Source organism: Prionailurus viverrinus, chromosome F1 (assembly GCF_022837055.1).
Source record: "Prionailurus viverrinus isolate Anna chromosome F1, UM_Priviv_1.0, whole genome shotgun sequence".
Taxonomy (NCBI): Eukaryota; Metazoa; Chordata; class Mammalia; order Carnivora; family Felidae; genus Prionailurus; species Prionailurus viverrinus.
The window spans coordinates 13,155,271-13,176,135 of record NC_062577.1 but is presented as its reverse complement, the minus strand read 5'-3'; the positions used below and the strand labels follow the sequence as shown (position 1 = coordinate 13,176,135).

The following is a 20,865-nucleotide window of genomic DNA, read 5'->3' as shown; positions in this document are numbered from 1 at the left end:
TTATTTATTTTTATTTTTTAGAGTGAGAGAGTGAGTGTGAGCAAGGGAAAGGGGAAAAGAGGGAAAGAGAGAGAATCTTAAGCAGGCTCCACACTTAGTGTGGAGCATGACAGGGGGCTTGATCCCATGACCCTGGGGTCATGACCTGAGCCAAAATCAAGAGTTGGGCGCTCAACCAACTGAGCCACCCAGGTGCCCTTCCAGAGTAGACATTTTAATGGAATATGATCTCATTGGGATTAAGTATCACATGTTTATTTGTCTTCAAAATTTTAGGAATTATTGTAGGAACACAGTTAGTGTCCCAAAGCACTGTGCTAGTTGAGTATTATCTATCTTGAAATTCAGTGAAAGCAACCTCAACAAATCTCCTACATACAGTCTTTATAAACTCTGGATGTATAATAGTACAGTGGAAATAGTTGAGCATATTTTTTAGTCTTTGTCTTATTGTGCTATTTATTGTCCTGTTCCTTCAGATGCAAGGCTGACTCTGAAAAAATATATTGCAAAGGTTTCTGCAGCTGTTACAGACACAGAAAAGGGACCAGGGAAGCTCTTTAAGGAAGACAAGGTACTGCATTGTGACTACTGTTTGTTCAGAAGTCTTTTGAGAATTTTGCCTTTTATCTTTAATTTCTTATACTAATGCTCTAGCGGTAGGTCGTGGTCCTTGCTGGTGTCTTCTCCCTCCCTTGCTTCCTCCTTCCCTCTTATCTACCCTTACTCCTTCCTTCCTTCCCTCCTTCCTTAGTAAACTAGTGAAAAGACAATGATAAAAATTAAATGAAATGATACTAAAGAGTGACATAGAGATACATGTACTAAGTATTACATCCAACAACATAAATACATTTTGAAATGCATTGTTGAAGTGAAGAAAAAATCACCAAAGACTGTAGAGATTTTCTTATGAAATTTGAGCTTTATAGCTCAAAACCAAGCAAAATGAAACTATATTGTTTAGGGATATCTACATATGGGGTAAAACTATTAAAAAAGAAAAGCAAAGTTATAAACACAGATTGTGGTGATCTGTTGGAGGAGGGCAGGGGGATAAATTAGGGGAGAAGCACAGAAATAGTGTTAATAGTACCGGCCATGTTCTGGTTATTCTGTTGATTAGTGAGTTCTACTGATACTCATGTCATTAAGTTTTGCTTTAAAACTTACATATACATCATATTTTAGTATCTATGTATATATACATTACATATTTCTTAATGTTTCCTATTATACATGATGGTAAACAAAGGCACAAATATAAAGACAGCTAATTCTAAAGCCAGCTTGCCACATTTACCATATACTAAGCATTACATGCGGACTAATTTATTGCTTTGGATGTACACTAAAATAAAAAGATATGCTCCAGGTACTAGAAATGTGGTTTGGTTTTAAATGATCTCTTGCATTTCTGTGCAAGATGTTCTGTGAATTCCCTGTGACTTCTAATTCTGATGAAAAAGAATTAGCTATTGCTAAAAGTGTAAGACAGCTCCAAATCTGAGAATATAAGTGACACATTGCACTTGTGGTTTGTAAAACAGTTTACAAAATCTCTTATGAAACCAACAAAATATAGGCCAAGTTCTATTAGAGTAGCTATTGCAGCTATTAAATCTGAGAAAGAAAAATTTCCTGGCACAGACAGTACTCTGTTCAACTAGGTACTATAAAAGTTCTTTTAATTTCAATTTTTAAATATTTGGTTATTTGAGCTAGAAAATATTATATACAAATAGTAATAATTAGAATAAAATTGAAATGCCTAAAGCAAACTTACTAGCTTTCTTTCTGCCATTTCCAGTCTTACTGTCCTGGGGTTCTGATAACAATCTTGTGTTAGTTTCACCATACAAATTTCACCATTTCAGTTATATAAACACATGTATTCACACATACAGTTTTATAAGATTTTGTTTTTTTATAAAACTATATATTTATAAAATATATAAATATAAATACAAATTTTATATTTATATTTTTATAAAACTATATATTTATCCTTAATTTGCTTTTTTTTTCTTTTAATAATATATTATGGCCATCCTTCCAAATCCACTTGATTTCTGCGTACACTACTGCCTATTTAATAATAGGGACAGGACATGCAAAAAATGCATTCTTTTCTCTTTCTTATTATGAACCACAGAACAATAAACATCTTAAATCAGACACCCTCAGTTTGCTGCGTGTGTGCTGAGATAGCTTTGATGCAAATTGAGAAGTTTTCAGTGAGGTGAAGCTCTTCTTGTGTTTCTGGCACTTCCTCTCTTCTGAACCCTCTGAGAGGGAATAAACTTCCTGTTGAGTTGCATCCAGTTCATACCATCCACCTATTCTCCAACCTTTGCAAACACTTCCCTTTGTCACAGGGCTCAATGAAAATAAAGAATTAGGGAGAGGATGTACACTGGCCCAGGGCTTCAGGACTGTAAATTATGAGTTTTATTTTACACAACATTCCACTGATGTTAGAGCTGCACTGTTCAATATAGCAGCCACTAGCCACATGTAGTTATTTTAAGTTAGAATTGATTAAAAATTAAATAGAGTTCCTCAGTCACACTTGTCCCTTTTCTAGCACTCAGTGGATAAATGTCAAATGGTGACTACATTGGACGATGCAGATAGAGCATTTCCACCATCACAGAAAGTTCTCTTGCACAGTGCTAGTTCAGAGATACTATAGAGTTTTATTTTTTAATAAACAAGTAGAAAGTAAATTCTGTTTCTATCTCTAGAATACCATCCTCAGTGCATGCCGTATAAAAAATGAATGGTTGGAAACCCATTTGGAAGCTTCTGTCAGCGAGCTTGTGGAGCAGAAACAACAATTGGAAGATATTGTGACTCCTATCTTCACAAAAATGGCAACACCGCGTAAGTTTTGGATAAAAATGGTTTGAATGTCAGAAAAGATGAATATTCAATGTTCAATGTTATTTCTGAGGTTAACAACTTCTGATTTTGACAATCTTCATTAACCTTTTACAAGCTCATGATACAAGTATGATATAACTCCCTAGATTTATTATTAGCTTCAATATTAGTAACAATTATTATTTCTGTAGAGAATGTCTCATATTGATATTGTTGCCATTATTTATTAATTTTATATAATTTACTATGCCTTTGATTTTCTTTTTTTTTTTTTTTTAAATTTTTTTTTTTCCTTCAACGTTTATTTTTATTTTTGGGACAGAGAGAGACATAGCATGAACGGGGGAGGGGCAGAGAGAGAGGGAGACACAGAATCGGAAACAGGCTCCAGGCTCTGAGCCATCAGCCCAGAGCCCGACGCGGGGCTCGAACTCACGGACCGCGAGATCGTGACCTGGCTGAAGTCTGAAGTCGGACGCTTAACCGACTGCGCCACCCAGGCGCCCCTGCCTTTGATTTTCAACTAGGAAAGCCAGTCCTCCTAGGAGATAGAATGGCAGAATTTGAAAAAGCGCTTTCAGTATTATAACTGTGCTTTGAAAATCCTGTTGGGGGAACAGTTTCCTGTCAATGGGGAAGCTGCACTTGGTGACAGGCATCCCTAAGAATTTTTAAAATATCAGTTTTATTGAGATTTAATTCTTTTTTTTTAAATTTTTTTTTTTAACATTTATTTATTTTTGAGACAGAGAGAGACAGAGCATGAACGGGGGAGGGTCAGAGAGAGAGGGAGACACAGAATCTGAAACAGGCTCCAGGCTCCGAGCAGTCAGCACAGAGCCTGACGCGGGGCTCGAACTCACATACCACGAGATTGTGACCTGAGCCGAAGTCGGACGCTTAACCGACTGAGCCACCCAGGTGCCCCGAGATTTAATTCTTATACTATAAAATTCACCAATTAAAAATGCACAATCCACTGGTTTTCAATATATTCACAGAGTTATATAATCATCACCACCATCTAATTTTAGAACATAAACACCCCAAAAGGAAACACCATACCCATTTGCAGTAACCCCTCCCCCCGCCCTCCTTCCCATAAGGCTCCTACAACCATTTATCTTTTGTATTTCTATAGAATTGCCCATTCTGGACAAGATTTGCCCATTGTGGACATTTCATGAATAGAATCATACAATTTGTGCCATTTTGTGTCTGGCTTCTTTCATTTAGCATGCTGTTTTCAAGGTCCATACATGTTGTAACATCCGTATTCCTTTTTGTTCTGAATAATATTCTTATATGGATTCAAACTTACCCAAACTTACCTATATATTCATTAGTTGATACATATTTAACTTTCCATGCTTTTGAGTATTGTAAATAATGCTGCTGTGAACTTTTGTGTACAAATTTGTATGACTGCATGTTTTCATTTCTCTTGGGAGAATTGCTGGGCCATATGGTAACTCTGCCTCTTCATTTGAGGAACTGCTGAATGTTTCCAATAAGCAGAGTATATGAAGATTCCAATTTATCCATGACATTATCAACATCTATCATTGTCCTTTTTAAAAAAAAATTTTTTAATCTTTATTATTTATTTTTGAGACAGAGAGAGAGAGAGAGAGAGAAAGAGAGGGAATGAGCAGGGGAGGGGGCAGAGAGAGAGGGAGACATAGAATCCGAAGCAGGCTCCAGGCTCTGAGCTGGTAGCACAGAGCCCTATGCGGGGCTAGAACCCACAAACCGTGAGATCATGACCTGAGCCGAAGTCGGACACTTAACCGACTGAACCACCTAGGCGCCCCCTATCATTGTCTTTTAAAAAACTTTTAGCCATCCTAGTGGGTGTGAAGTGATACCTTAATATAGTTCAGATTTGCATTTCCTTAATTATTAATCATGTTAAACATCTTTTCATGTGCTGACTGGCTATTTGTATATTTTCTTTGGAGACTTGTCTATTGGACTCCTTTGCCCACTTTTAAATTGGGTTGTCTTTTTCTTGTTGACTTGTAAGAGTTCTTTATGTATTTTGAATTCAATTCCCTTATCTGATATGTGATTTGCAAATATTTTCTCCCATTCTGTAGATTATCTTTTCATTTTCTTGATTGTGTCCTTTGAAGCAAAAAAGCCTTTAAGTGTGAAGTCCAGTTGACCTTATTTTTCCTTTTGTTGCTTATGTGTGCAGTGTCGTATCTAGGATACATTGCCTAACCCAAGGTCACCAGCACTTACTCTTATGGGCTTTTTGGTAAGACTTTTGTAGTTTTAGCTTTTTTCATTTAGCTCTATGGTCCAATCTAAGTTATTTTTTGTATATGATGTGAACCCATTCTTTTGAATGTTGGATTATGAGTATGCAAGATTTTTTTTTTTTTAATCAAAAGGGGCTATGGTTTTTTAAAGGTTAAGACAATCTAATCTAGGTAGTATGTCAGAGTATCCCTTGCCATCTTTACCAGACGTCTATTGAGCATATGCATAGATAGCACACTCCTAGGTCCCTGAAGGGAGACAGATGCTTTACACCGTCCTTGTCTTTAAGCAGCCTACTACCTAGTTTGTGAAAACTACAAACTAGAAAAGATAAACTCAGTACTGTGTATGTTCAGAGAAGCCTAGCTATTAGGAGGAAGCATCATGAAGAAAGAGGAATTGTCTGAAAGGATGGGTAGCCAGGCTGGAATATGAAGGGAGTTCTGGAATGAAGGCACAATAGGATGACAAAAGGCTTGAAGGTGGGAGTGGGGAAGTGGCCAGGTTCCATCTGGCTAATTATAGTGAAGTCTGTGAGGAACAGTGAAAAATAAGGTTGAAAAGTTAACTGGTGCTCATTTCATTAAAAGTACTGAATTATAAGCTTAGAAGTTTGGTCTTTATCCGGGGCAGAGGGCTGCCATTAAATGCTTTGGGGTAAGCAGAGAAGAAGGATTCAGTAGGAGAGAATAATATGGCTTTCCTTATAAAATGGATGGAGAAGAGACTAGAGGAAGTGAGACCAACATAGTCCAAAAGTGAGATGACTAAGACCTGGTACAATCTTGTTCTCACCCTCTCTCCCTGTCATTGTGGTACAATCTGGTTCTCACCCTCTCTCTCTGTTCTACCACTGCTGTTAGCCTGGTCCATCACCTCTCCCTCCTTCCCTTCTCATTGCTAAGGAAGAATCACCTCTCTGCCCCCCTCAGGTCTTCTATACCCCCTCCAAGCACCCCAGTATCTTATACCTTCACGTGATGGAAGTGTTAGTCTTGATGGGACCTCTCAAATGACCCCCTCAAGTTACAAGGAGGAAAGTGAAGACTGGTGAGGTTAAGCAGTTTATTCAGTTATTCTATTCAATGGCAGAATTAGGAAAAATAATACCAATTATATGGGAAATGTGACCTCATACCTTTAAATTAAAAAAAAAAAAAAAGGTGGAGGAGAATACTAGAATTGACATACCAACCCCAAGGCTTGATTAATGACTGGTTCAGACTGGCAATTATTTTACAACTGGCTTCATTTTTGTTTTATATGACAAGCTAATTAAATGTAATTTTAAAATCTGCTTCCTTCCAGGTCAAGTGAAAAGTGCCAAATCTGTAGTCTAAGCCATGGTCAGAAAAGAAGTCAAGATCTTACCTTCTACTGAATATATATTTTGTAAAAGACCACACTTTCTTCTAATATTTATAAAAGCAAACTTACTCATGCCAACTGAAGTTAAGAAAATACATGTAGGGCTTTATAAGAATGTTTAGGTATGAATCACCCTTTTTTTGTTTTACCCTATTCAGCACGTGTAATTCCAGACGCTCTGTCCTTGCCTCTGCTTCAAGTGTGGCTCCGTGTGAGTTCCACATGCTGCTTCCAGACAGTGTGGGTGTGAATCACTCACAAAGTCTCTCTGGAAGCTCTAAAAGCTATATAGAGAATCTAACAGTTTTCTAACAGAGGCAGGAAATTTCCATTTAACTGAAGAATTCTATTAGAAAAGACATATTAGCTATTTCCAGAGGAAAAGTTTGTTCTCCCTCTTTCAAAAGAAAAGCTATGGGAAGACATTCTGGAGCAAGGATATATTAAGAATTGTTTGGCTTGGGGTTTTCGTCTTCTTCTTCCTTCTTCCTTCTTTTTTAATTATATGGTTTATTTATTTATTTTGAGAGAGATCACTCAAGCAACGGAGTGGAGTGACATAAACGTAGAGAGAGAGAACCCCAATTCCAAGCAAGCTCTGTGCCCAACATGAGAATCAATCCCACCAACCATGATACCATGACCTGAGCTGAAATCAAGAGTAGGACAGTTAATTGACGGAGCCACCCAGGCTCCCGTCAGGGTCCTCTTCTTAAACAACTATTACTTTTTTTGTTTTATTTTTAATGTTTATTTTTGAGAGAGACAGAGAGATAGAGAGAGAGCAAGAGCGCCAGCGGGAAAGGGGCAAAGAGACAGGGAGACACAGAATCTGAAGCAGGCTCCAGGCTGAGTTGTCAGCACAGAGCCTAACCCGGGGCTTGAACTCACAAACTGGGAGATTATGACCTGAGCCGAAGTCGGATGCTTAACTGACTAAGCCACCCAGGCGCTCCTACAACTATTACTTTTTATATCCAAATTAAAATTTACCTGTGAGGTGGGATTTAGTCTTTTAGTAAAATCTGCTCATTTCTTTAGCTTCCTCCTCCTCCTCCTCCTCCTCCTCCTCCTCTCTCTCTCTCTCCACACACACATATATATTTAGATTTCTCTTATTCTGTAGGTTTGACAATATAGATATTTTAACTGGACTCCATGCCATCTTTCTTTCTGTTCTGTTTTATATTTTTTATGATTAAAATTTTTTTTTACATTTATTTATTTTTGATGAAGAGAGACAGAGCACAAGTGGGGGAGGGGCAGAGAGAGAAAGAGACACAGAATTGGAAGCAGGCTCCAGGCTTCGAGCTCCAAGCTCTGAGCTGTCAGCACAGAGCCTGACGTGGGGCTCGAACTCACCAACTGTGAGATCACGACCTGAGCCGAAGTTGGGTGCTTAACCGACTGAGCCACCCAGGCACCCCCTATTTTTTATGTTTTAAATATCAGTGTTGGTTTGGTTTCATATTAGTGGTTTGGAGTGTCTTTTTTTCCCCTAGTTTATCTAAAAGCCCCCAAACCTTCTACTACTCTGATTTTCCTGAAAATTTTTATAGAAACAACATGTTAAAAAAAAAAACAACCACATTTATGTGTTGTTCTTAAGACCTTTTCTTTTTTGTCCTACACTAAAAGCTAGTTTTTCATTATAGAGGGGATGGAAAAGAAAAAAGCAATTCAGTAACTGCTCATCAGTTGACACTTTCTCAACTAAGATTTTGAGATAACACTTTAAATTTTTTTTTTCAACGTTTATTTATTTTTGGGACAGAGAGAGACAGAGCATGAACGGGGGAGGGGCAGAGAGAGAGGGAGACACAGAATCGGAAACAGGCTCCAGGTTCTGAGCCATCAGCCCAGAGCCCGACGCGGGGCTCGAACTCACGGACCGCGAGATCGTGACCTGGCTGAAGTCAGACGCTTAACTGGCTGCGCCACCCAGGCGCCCCTGAGATAACACTTTAAATTTGTGTCACAGATTTTTAAGTTTTGAGATCTTTTTTATGCATGAGCAATTCCATTTCAGCAATTCCATTCCATTTTTGCCTTAAGCAAAAGAATAGGGCAATAACTCTCACTCCCTCTGGTAGATCCAATGGGTGTTTGTGGAGTTCTACAAGGAAGGAGGTCTATCTGTGTTGGCTCTGCTCTCTTACTATCGTACATTATGAGAAGTCTGTTACCTTTAAGGACTGCAGTAATTTGGGACAAGGCTAGTTGCCATTTTTATTGTTTCTACCGTATTTTCTGAGCCTTGATCTTGAGTATGTCGTTACCTTCCAGGCAATGTGGTCCTGATGATTAGGGGGATGATTCCTGAATCTTACTTCAAAGATTCGTAGATAAAACTGGGACAGTTCTGGAGATACTTAATATAAAATAAACCTCTCTCTCCTTTATTCGCCTTTTAGTTCTTCTCTTCCAACTTCTTGAAGCTTTTGATGTATGTAGTAATGCTGTCTTTTTAAAACTCCTTGACTGGCACCCTTATGTCATTGTGGTTCCTTTACTGCTTTTCTAACTCCTTTACCAGCTGCTGTGGTCTGAATGTGTTGTATGTCATGCCCCCACTCCTCCCCTCTGCAAATTCACATGTTAAAATCTAATGCTCAAAGTGACAGTATTAGGAGGTGGAGCCTTTCGGAGGTGATCAGGTTATGAGGGCAGAACCCTCTTGAATGGGATTAGGTTCTTATAAAAGAGACCTCCAGACAGTTCCCTTGCCCTTAGCACCCATGTGAGGTTACAGCAAAATGAGCCGTATAGGAGGTAGGCTCTCACCAGACACTGAATCTTCTGGCACCATAATCTTGGACTTCCCAGCCTCCAGAACTGTAAGAAATAAATGTTTGTTGTTTATAAAGTAGCCAGCTATGGTCTTTTGTTATAGAAGCCTGAACTAAGATGCCAATTCCTATTCTTCATCTTGCCTCCAGCAATGGAAACTTCTCAAAAGTCAGTCTGTCTTACAAGTTTCTAGTCAGTTATGCCTCAACAAAGATGAAAAAAAAAAAAAGCCTATTCTGACCTTTGGCAAAGCAGTCTATAATTCTTCACCCTGTGACCTTTTTTATCCCCAGTGTTAGGAAGAACTAATCCCTCCTCCTCTGGAGTATCTGTAGTGCTAATAGCCACATATATATTCTATTTAATTGTTCACATATTTGTCTTCCCTTGCGGATTATGAGCTTTTTGAGGGTAGGGGATTTGTCATGTTTTTCTTCATACCTCAAGAGCCCATAAGGTAGTAAGTTAGTAAATAACAGTTGAATGAATTCTCTTTTGGTGCTACCTTATTCATAGAGTTCTTTCTAAAAATGACTCCTGAACCCTTCTCTCCATTACCTTCTTTGTGCTGGTGCCCTGTTGCGACTCCCGCTTCTCCAGCCCCACACACGTACAACGTCATGACTGTGTACCTAGTTTCTCCTCTGTTTTCTGACCTTCATCTTGAATGCTGTACTAGTTTTTTTAGGCATGTGAACCTGGTGATTACCAAAGGATTCCTGGATCCCATGTCAAAGATTCTGCTGATGTGAGGATCTGAGTTTAGAGAGATATAGTACTTCTTGTGATCTGTTGTTGCATTGAATTACACATTTATTCATAGGAGAGTTCAAATGCCCATATGCTTTGAGTTTGAGCTGCTACACAGGTAGGTGCAGGACTTCTTCTGAACACCCGTAGAGTAATTACAATTTCAATGTGCAGACTAGTAAATTATTTAGAAAGGGGTCAAGTAAAGGCTAAATTCAGTGCTATGATAAACGCTAGACAGTGGTTCCTGAGACTTCTGTAGTTTAATTGGAAAAATGTGAAAAAATGGAGGAGATTGATATGACATCATTAAGAAAACAATTACTATCTGCTATCACTGTTATTTAATAAAAGAGAAGATTTTAACATCAGAAAAGAAGGGAAGGTGTGATTTCATTGTTAGGTTCTGTCCTTTAAATTGAATAAATTAAGCTTTATTATGAACTGTTATATTTTTCTCATTATGCCACGTATGATGGAACTTTTGTCATGAATCACCACTGGTCTATGGTCCAGCCTTTGAGAACTGCTCTAGACTGAGCTGAAGCGGGCAGAATGCTATTAAGGTGAACATGATGCCCCAAATTATAAAGGGCTGACAATACACTCTGATTTTTTTTAATCTAAAATGTGATACATTGTATTTTCCAAGTTGGCCCCATCTCCTGTCCTACATGCTCTTCTTACAATGTAATCGTGACATTCCTCACATAGAGAGGTGGGTCTCTACTATCTCCTCTTGAATCTGGGCAGGCCTGTGCTTATCGTGGAAGTAATACTATGTGATTTCCATAGATCATAAAAGGTGATGCAGTTTCCAGCTAGTTCATTTGAGATGCTCAGTCTTGGAAACCAGTCTGTGTGGAGAGACCCATATGGACAGAAACTGAGGCCCTAACCCACAGCCCTGTCTGAGCTTCAGCTAACAGTCACTGTTAGTGAGCCATCTCGGGAGCAGATCCTTCAATCAAGCCACCACAGCCAATGCAGTATGGAGCCTCCTCTGTTGAGTCCTGCTAAAATTGTAGATGTCAGCTAAATAAATGATTGTTGTTGTTTTAACCTACTAAGTTTTGTGTCTCTTTGTTATGCAGTGATGTATAACATACACATTTTAGACTGTGGAAGCGAGAAAATGACATAACAAACCCCTCTCCTGGGGGAGAGGATTAGATTGGAATGACAAAGGAATGAGAGAGTAGAATTTCATTGTCACAAGATAACTTCCTTGAAAATAAACTACAAATTGATGAATAATGTTCATTTTTTTAAATTTATACTATATGTGTTTTTAGTGATTGTATTTGAGGCAAAAATCTATTAAGTTTGGCATCGCATAATTGGGATACATTTGACCTCCTATGAAGAGTAATATTGTTTCTTCAAATTAAGTACCAGAAGTACCTAAAATATGTGATATTGCCTTTTTGGAACCCCAGAGGACCTAGAGGAGAGTGTTCGTGAAAGTCTGCAGAATCTTTAAAGGTCTCTGGGAGGTTATTAGTGGGAGTTTATAGCAAGGGGAAGAAAATGTTATTAGAAACTGGAGAAGAGAGGCCCTTGTTATGTGATGGTGGTAAATTTGACCACACTGTTGTCTAAGTAATGAACTCAATGGTCCTGCTAAGGATTTTTCTAGATAGTGTTCAAGTGCCACCTGGCTGCTTCTGCTACAACATGAGAGGAGAGAGATGAGCCAGAAAGGAACAGTTCAGTTTTCAAATGAAATTTAGAAGAAATATAATGGAGCCAGTACCCACTGAGTTTAAAAATAAAAGTGTTTCTCATTCCCAGCCTTTCTAGAAGGCAAAAGGTCTCAAAATAAGAAATGGATTCTGAGAAAAGATAAAATCTCAGGCGTGATTGTGAGGTCATAAGACCTCAGAGATATCTAAGGTGGCACCTTCTGGAACTGCTCCGACTTGAGGTGGACTTTCTCAGTGCATCTGGGAGGATGACCTCCAGCTGCTCTAGGCAATCATTGTCATAGCTAGAAACCAAATGCAAAGAGAACAGCTCTCTCTGTCTCGACAGTGATATATACCAAGCTGAGGAACCATCTAAATAGTCCTGAGTCCCATGCCCATCCCTGAACCAATCATTGTATTAGGGGGATGCATTAGGGTTATGACTAACCAACTTTGTCTCAGTCAGATACTATAATCTATTATCAGAATATGGGAAAGAGAAAGGATTCTGATAATATAATCTATTATCAGAATATGGGGTTGGGGGAGAACATCCTGGGCAGCCCCTCAGCCCTCAACTCCTAAAGCTGTCACAGTCTACTCAGCTGGCTCTGCCAAAAATGGTGACACACAGATTTATTATTGCTTTTCTTTTTTTATTCTTTTTTAAATTAAAAAAAAATTATTTTTAGAGAGAAAGAGACCAAGCGAACGTGCATGTACACAAGCATGGGGGGGGGTGGAGAAAAAAAGAGGGAGAAAGAGAATCTCAAGCAGGCTCTGTGCTGTCAGTGCAGCACCTTGTGCGGGCTCCATCTCATGGCCGTGAGATCATGACCTGAGCCGAAATCAAGAGTCAGACGCTCAACCGAGCCACCCAGGCGCCCCTATTATTGCTTTTCTTTAAAGCTCTATGGGAAAGATTGTAATGTAAAGGAATTTGATCATCTCTGTATTTTAGTTATGTGCGATCACTAGAAGAACCATGTGTAACCTAGAGCCAACTATGAATTTTGTCCAAGTATTCTTGAGGTATGAGGATTTTTCTAAAAACCATGGAGAAACTGAATTTTGAAATGTAAAGCTTCATGAGAATTACCTGTAGGGTCTAGGTGACCCAAGTGAGCCTGAGGGGACAGCAGGATAGGAACTAGATGGAAGGTGGAAGGATGTTACTCAAAATTATATGAAGCAGTTGAGAGAATTCAAGGCAACAAGTGGTATAGATAACACAAAGATGAAAACGGGAGAAATGGTAGTAAACTTGGTAACTAGGAGACTTAAGTAAGGGCATGGGAAAGAGAAAGGAATGGGTCTCTCAGACCCTGTGATAAGACAATTTAAAAAAAACAAACAAAAAAACATGGTCCTTGGAATTTATGGGCTGAGTGGTTTAAAAGAACCATACTAGACAACAACAAAATGCAAATATTTTGGAGAATTGTTTATGGGCAGCAACCAATGGTGGTTGCTGCAATCAGGGCCAGACATAGAACTGTTGACTAAAACTCTTTCAAGTTTCAAGTAGAAATTGAGACTTTCATTTGTCAAAGCTTCTTTGATAAGTAGTGATGGAGAAAATGGATGACAAATTTAGTAATCTCACTGCTGTGGCGGTATCCATGATGCCCTGGGGGAGAGGATTAGATTGGAATGACAAAGGAATGAGAGAGTAGAATTTCATTGTCACAAGTAACTTCCTTGGAAATAAACTACAAATTGATGAATAATGTTTATTTGTTTAAATTTATACTGTATTTGTTTTTAGTGATTATATTTGAGGCAAAAATCTATTAAGCTTGGCATCGCATAATTTGGGATACATTTGTCCTCCTATGAAGAGTAATATTGTTTCTTCAAATTAAGTACCAAAAGTGAGAAATTCCCATTGAAAAGGAAGGATAGGTAGAAAAAGAGAAAATGGAAAAGGATAAATGAAAAGATCAGAAGGGAGACCAGGCAGTGTTAAAGAGGATTAGGGCTGGAGAAAGAAAAACAAGAATATACATTTAAAAACATGTAGGAGGAGGTTCTGTCTACATGGTGTATGACCATGACAGGCAAAGAAAATCAGTTAAAACAGTTGTGGGTATAGACACAGCTTGAGCATTAAGAAATGCAAGCTTCTCTGGAACTGGATCACTTAGCTGCTTCTGGATTGGGAGTGGGGAATGATATATGTAGCCAATCAGAATGAAAGTAAGTTGGCAAGCAACCAATGGGAATTAGGTATGGAAATGGCTTTCAGTGTGATATCAGTTGGCAGTACTGTCCTTGGCAAACAGACGCAGAGCTGAGCATCGTTCGTTCTTTGTGATTTTCAAGAGCCTTCATCTTGATTTCCACTCTGAACCAGCTTAGTCTTGAAAGATGGTATCTCTGGTCTTGGTAGCTTGGAGAAGAACTTGATTTGAGAGCGGTGCTGTAATGACAGGTGGGGATAGCAGGATGTGAGAATGCCAGGGATGTGGAGGGTTATTTGAGGGACATGTGAAGTGATTTGAAGATGCAGCACTTTGAATCTCATTTCTGCTTCACATCAGAATATGGCTTATAGACAGGTGCAAAACAAAGAACCAAAGATTAACTCTAAATATTATTGGGGATACTTCAGGAACCTCTAGGAATTTTTAGGTTAAGGTTAACTGCAAGGAAAAATAAAACAGAATGAGTCCTTCTCAGGACCACGAAATAGATTTGTGCAGGCTATGTTCTACACAAGGGCACCAGCTGAGGGTAGGTACTGGGGCTGAAATCCCTGCACAAACCATGTGCCCTGTCATCAGGAAGGGGGACTTTTTCTAATTCACTTAAAGGCACCATATGATAAAACCTCAAATTTAGTCTTTTCCTTTGTTTTTAGGTTATTTACCCTCCTCCCCTGCCCCACCTTATCGGTGTGACTCAACATTGACCTCCCAAAATGGGAAACCATTTTGGATTTGGAAGGGCCCAAGAGAGGAAAAAGGGGATGTGGGACTGAAATAGTAAAGGGGAATTCCAGAATGATTTATACCCATGGAGGAAGAGCTCCCCCTCAAAAAGTTCGGTTCATCAAATATTATGGAGAGCCTATTATGTGCCTTGTACTGTGTGTAAGAAAAATAATATTCAGCCCTGGCCCTTGAGAAACTCACTGTCCAATGTGGAAGGCAAATACATCACTAGATCATATGATGGTTAAGTGCAGAAATCAATGGAGTCACGCCTCCATGCATGTGTAGAAGTGTGAGGAAGAAACACACTGCTGTTAGTGTTCCTATAAAACGTTCTTGGATGGGGTGCCTGGGTGGCTCAGTTGGTGAAGCGTCCGACTTCAGTTCAGGTCATGATCTCGTGGTTGGTTTGGGAGTTTGAACCCCGCGTCGGGCTCTGTGCTGACAGCTCAGAGCCTGGAGCCTGCTTCAGATTCTGTGTCTCCCTTGCTCTCTGCCCCTCCCCCGCTCGCACTCTGTCTCTTTCTCTCAAAAATAAATAAACATTAAACATTTGAAACATTCTTGGAGCAAGAGGTAGAACAGACAGTATCAATGTGTGCCCTGTGGCAAGAAGAAATGTGCTGAGACCTGAGTGTGGTACAATCTTAGGTAGGAAGAATGTGGATGTGCTGGAACTTGGCAAGTCTCATTTTCTTCTTTTTGCATCTTGTAACAGGTTAGTCTGTGGTAGTGAAAGTAGTAACTCACATCTGAATTCATCAAGTTAGGACTGAAAAAGCAGTGTCAAAAATGAACTCTTTCTTCTGGGTGCAAAGAGAAGATAACAGCAGCAGGACGGAATTACTCTGCGGCAAGACAGCTGGCTACACTATTGTAAATGGGCATTTCACAATGCTTGTGTGTTTCACGATTGTCCTGGGAGGTAAGAAGTAATTTCTAAATCTCATCTTTCCTCTGCCCTCTGAACCTTTCTTAGTGTAGAAAGTGATCACAACTTCCATAAAGAAGAAGTCCAATGAAATTGTAAGATGTAAGTGAATGCTGACAGTCTAGTTTCCTTTAATTAGAAGTAGCATCTATACTGTGTCCCTTCCTTTGGTGACATTTGCTGAGCACAGCAGAATGGTAGGCAGAAGCGGAAATAGTCCCCTCATGGGGGAGACAGGCAAACAATAATTACAATACAATGTGGTTAGTTTAACTGTAAAGTTGTGGTCCAGAATCTCTGGTAACATGGAGGAGAGCCTCATGCTGCCTGCCTGCCAGGCTTAACCTGACCAATAAATCTGGGATGAGGGGACGACGACTGGGGCAAATAAGACCCACACATACGTTTCACAATTTGCATACTTGAAGTCATCACTTCTGTCCATTCTATCATGGCTTTTGAAGTGATTTTACTTCCGGGAGGATGCCATCCACCCCACACCCTAGTGGGCAATTAGGAGAGACTTCACAAGGAAAGGCCTCTTAAATGATAATTAAGAATTCAATACGTATGGGGCGCCTGGGTGGCTCAGTCCCTTAAGTGTCCGCTTCTTGATTTCAGCTCAGGTCATGATCTCACTCATCGTGATTTTGAGCCTCCACGCTGACAGTTCGGAGCCTGGTTGGGATTCTCTCCTTCTCTCTCTGCCCCTCCCCAACACATGCACGTGCTCTCTCCCTCTCTAAAAATACATAAACTTAAAATAAAATTTTTTAAAGAATTCGATAGGTATGGTTAATGATATTCATGCAGATAAAATACCATATTAAAAAACACAGGTACTTCATTCCACAATTCAACACTAGTGATTGGAGAAAAGCGTCTAGTCCCCTTTAACATTTTTTTCTTTGGGAAAAAAGGTCAGCTGTTTTAAAATCCTTTCTTGAATTAGGAAGAGTATAAAGAAATAATGAACATTCATAAACATTCATAAAAACTTCTTCAATTTTACCTATCATATCAGGGAGCAAAATTGCCTTTTCTGGGGTGAATCTTTAAAACACACACTAATGACATTGGTCTCCTGTTGTACTAAGAGGGCTGGTGACCATGAATTTCACCAGCTCCAGATCCTTGATGATTACATAGGGACAAGTGCTCTAGCAATAAAGGGCATTACAGAAATGGTTCAAGAAACATTTCTTTAGCCCTGTGCAAAAGAAGTATTCAATTAATATCTACCAACTTGGCATGACCTGTAGCTGGAAGGCAGTGAATGGGATGCCAGAATCTTTCCCTAGGCATAAATTAATTGGATTATAGTCTATATATTCCTTCTGGAGATAAGAATTGAATAATCTTGGACAGAGGAGAGAGCTTCAAGGCAAGATAATACATGTAGGCAGAGAATAACACATGTCTTCTGTTACTTGTCTGGTGAAGCCAGTTTTCTCCATAGTTAGAGCTCAGTTAAAAGTATTTCTGCCTTTTAGGAAAACTATAGAATATATATTGCTGTAGTTTAGGATGAGTACTAATAAAAGGTGTAATAGGTTGATATGAAGTTTGGCTTTTCATAATTTCTCATCATCAGACCCACAGATAAGATACCTGTACAGTGATCATAATGGGCCACTGGGTGGGCAAATGGGAGGTTGCTGGAATTTCAGTATTTTCCAAATTTACCTGTGAGAGATGCTTCATTTTGTATGTCTTAAAGAGACAGCATTTGTAACAACTATCAATTATTTATTCATAGTGATATGATACTCAGGAAGTTTATTAAAAAAATTTTTTAGTGTTTATTTTTGAGACACACACACACACACACACACACACACACACACACACACAGCATGAGCAAGGGAGGGGCAGAGAGAGAGAGAGAGGGAGATGAATTCGAAGCAGGCTGCAGGCTCTGAGCTGTCAGCACAGAGCCCGATGTGGGGCTCGAACTAATGAACTGCAAGATCATGACCCGAACCAAAGGTGGACACAACCGACTGATCCACCCAGGCACCCTGACACTCGGGAAGTTTGAAATTAAGTACCTAGAGAAAGAGGATATTAAATTGTTTTGAAACTATACATTTTGTATAAATAACACATACATGTATTTCTTCAGGATTTTTGAAGACCTGTCTAAGGAATTCTGAAGTCATTGTTTTGATAATTCTTTCTGTGTCAGGATTTATGATAGGACAACTGGCTCACAGTTTTGTTCAGGTAATGTATGTACAATAAATTAGTAAGTGAAAGAACAGAAACCAAAATCAAGGTCCACTCTCAACGCTATCCCTGAATGTATGGAATTTTTAAAAAATGTGAACAGCTCCTGAAAAGAATTCATCTGCCATTAAAATTTTTGAAAATGAAAAACCATACAGTATAAGAGACATATTAGAGAAGCAGAAGATAAAATGCTAGTATGGAAGTAAGGAAAATTTGACTGCATTCTTGGGTTCTTCATCGTCTGCCTTTGGAGCCTTACTCCTGTTTCCTTCCCCTCTCTGTACACTGGTTTCATCTGTGGAATAGTCTTCAATACCTGTGGAGCCTCTAGTTATAAAAGGCAGCTGTTACTGTCATAATGAAGCATGGTTACTCTTTTCTGACTGCCAGATTAAATGCAAAATGTGTCATGTAGTATATAATACAGATACAAGAAAAATTTTATTTATTAACTCTTGACTTCAAGTGCATAGCACCATGATCAGTAACGATTTGGCTCCACTCATTCTTTTATTTTTAAAAAATGGAGATGATGCTTGTACCTCTCTAGGATTGTAAAAACCTCCTGTTATTCTTCTAAACACCACCATTACTACTAACGTCTTTTGAGTGTTTGCTATGTGCCAGGGTCTCTTTTAAGTGCTTTGTGTTTATTAATTTATTAACTTAGTAATAAGTTATAGAAATAGTAGAATTAGTAAGAAATAGTAATGTTTCTTTTTTTCCAGTGAAATATGGAGCTGTTTAATTTTAAAAATTTATGGTTGACACACAATGTTACCTTAGTTTCAGGTGTACAACGTAGTGATTCAACTTCTCTATGTGTTATGCTGTGCTCAACTTATCATCAATTCTTGAGTTAATTCATTGGTCTTCACAGAAACCCAGTGGAAGTAGGTACTGTATCCGATTTTACAGATGAGGAAACTGAGGCACAGAGAGGTTAAGTAATGGAGATTAAACTATGAGTTGAGCCAAAAACTTTTTAGAAGGGAATATTTCCAGCTTTTCAATCATTGTTGCTATCTCTTCCATTCATCTGTTTACAACCTTCATGATTTATGCCTTATATTCACAATATGTGCTATTATCTATGTATTATTTTTCTCTACTTGACTCACTAAAGGACTTTATTTTTTTTTAAGGCAAGAACATTTCTTTTTATTTTTTTAATGTTTATTTATTTTTGAGAGAGAGACACACAGAGCACTAGTGGGGCAGAGAAAGAGGGAGACACAGAATCTGAAGCAGTCTCCAGGCTTTGAGCTGTCAGCATAGAGCCCATCGTGGGGCCTGAACTCACAAACTGCGAGATCATGACCTGAGCCGAAGTCAGACACTTAACCGAATGAGCCACCCAGGAGCCCCGAACATTTCTTTTTTAATGTTTACTTTTGAGAGAGAGTGAGAGTGAGAGAGTGCGAATGAGTCGGGAGGGACAGAGAGAGAGGGAGAGAGAGAATCCCAAGCAGGCTCTGCACAGAGCCCAATGCAGGGCTCAGTCTCATGAACTGTGAGATCAAGAGTCAGATGCTTGACCAAATGAACCACCCAGGTGTCCCTCACCAAAGGACTTTAAAATCCTAAGCAAATGTTTGTGAAATCACAAGTACTGTGCAAGGTTCTCTTTTCTGTCTTAACGCCAATTAGAATAAACATCTAACAGTCAAATAAAAAATACTTGTGAACATCTAAAATGCTCTCAGGGATCACTAGGGGCAGGGGTATCACTTTTGAAAACACGGATTACAGTACTTACCACAAGCAGTGTTTGTGTAGCCCAAACTCACACAATTCTCTGATGAACAGTGGACTGTACATATAACTCATCTGGACAGATCGTGAAACCTACAAGACCCTCAAAACTGACCTTGTAGATAATCTCTCATTAGTTGTATATTGGAATATACTAAAACTTATATTGATTGATATAGCATCAATTTCTAATACCTCAAATTACCTAATTCCAATTTCTAATACCTAAAAATGGCAGCCAGCTAATTTCGTATTTATCTTTGTTAGTTTAGGTGCACGAAATTGTCTACCCTCTTCTGAAAACACCAAGCTTTTCACTTTATTGTTATTTTTCACCTATAATTATATTTATGGCTGCTTTGGATGTGGACTTTTATATACTCAAGAATATGCTTTGGCAGGTAAGAACACATCTTAAAACAAATTATGGTCAGTCTTGTTTATGTTAGCAGAAAATATGTTTTGTCTATAAAGAAGATTAATAATTCACAAATCTCACATTTTTAGTTCTACCCTCCTTCTTCTGTGGAACCACTAAGTAAAGGGAATTGAAGAGAAGGGAGAAGGAATCTGTATTTGCTGAGTGACCAGTGTGATAAGGCACTGAGTAAATATTTCCATTTTATGTATCAACAAATCGTGGCTTAGAGGTCACAAACAAGGCTGATAAATGGCAGAACCTGAATTCTTCATCTCCACTATATCTGTAGATTTGCCTGTTTTCACTGCTAAAATTGTTTTATTTGTGGCTTTCTCTTTCTTCTTAATCATGCTTCCAGACGAGTTTATTTTTTCTTTCAAAGAATATTTTATTTTGTTTGGTTTTATTCTGTACTTTTTCTAACATCTTGAGGCAGACATTAGTTGATTGATTTTTAGGTTTCTTTTTTTTTTGTATTTTGTACATCTAAGGTTTAAAATTTTTCTATGACTACTCTTTTAGCTTCACCCATGTGTTTTGATTTTTAGTGTTTTCATTATCATCCCAAACCTATCTAAAATTTTTACTATACTTTTTTCTTTGACCTGTTGATTTTTTTTTTCCTTCATGTGTGGAAGAATTTTACTTGTTTGTTTATTTATTTGTTATTGAAGTGTAGTTGACATACAATATTATATTAATTTCAGTATATCACAGTGAGTTAACAATCACATACATATGAAATGCTCACCATGATGAGTGTAGTTACCATCTGTCATTCTACAAAGTTATTACAATATTAATGACTATCTTCCTTATGCTGTACTTTTATCCCTGTCA

General features: G+C 38.5%; 2 protein-coding genes across 10 annotated transcripts in view; both read left to right on the top strand.

The window, feature by feature from the left end:
• The window catches only part of ANKRD45 (ankyrin repeat domain 45), a 49,333-nt gene extending 38,214 nt beyond the window's left edge, over nucleotides 1-11,119 (top strand). For 3 of the 4 annotated variants that reach the window (XM_047840317.1, XM_047840316.1, XM_047840319.1), the window contains 4 exons: nucleotides 480-574; nucleotides 2,748-2,886; nucleotides 6,463-6,644; nucleotides 10,858-11,119. In XM_047840317.1, coding sequence (XP_047696273.1) covers nucleotides 480-574; nucleotides 2,748-2,886; nucleotides 6,463-6,494 — 266 coding nt within the window. In that variant the 3' untranslated portion in view covers nucleotides 6,495-6,644; nucleotides 10,858-11,119. The remainder of the gene's footprint in view (nucleotides 1-479; nucleotides 575-2,747; nucleotides 2,887-6,462; nucleotides 6,645-10,857) is intronic. The other variant, XM_047840318.1, reaches the window with a different exon arrangement.
• Nucleotides 2,806-20,865, top strand: part of SLC9C2 (solute carrier family 9 member C2 (putative)) — a 96,998-nt gene continuing 78,938 nt past the window's right edge. For 2 of the 6 annotated variants that reach the window (XM_047840312.1, XM_047840310.1), the window contains exons 1-4: nucleotides 14,030-14,184; nucleotides 15,405-15,611; nucleotides 17,743-17,843; nucleotides 19,877-20,005. In XM_047840312.1, coding sequence (XP_047696268.1) covers nucleotides 15,479-15,611; nucleotides 17,743-17,843; nucleotides 19,877-20,005 — 363 coding nt within the window. In that variant the 5' untranslated portion in view covers nucleotides 14,030-14,184; nucleotides 15,405-15,478. Of the gene's footprint in view, nucleotides 2,887-14,029; nucleotides 14,185-15,404; nucleotides 15,612-17,741; nucleotides 17,844-18,635; nucleotides 18,747-19,871; nucleotides 20,006-20,865 lie in introns of those variants that run through there. The other 4 variants (XM_047840311.1, XM_047840313.1, XM_047840315.1 and 1 more) reach the window with 4 other exon arrangements.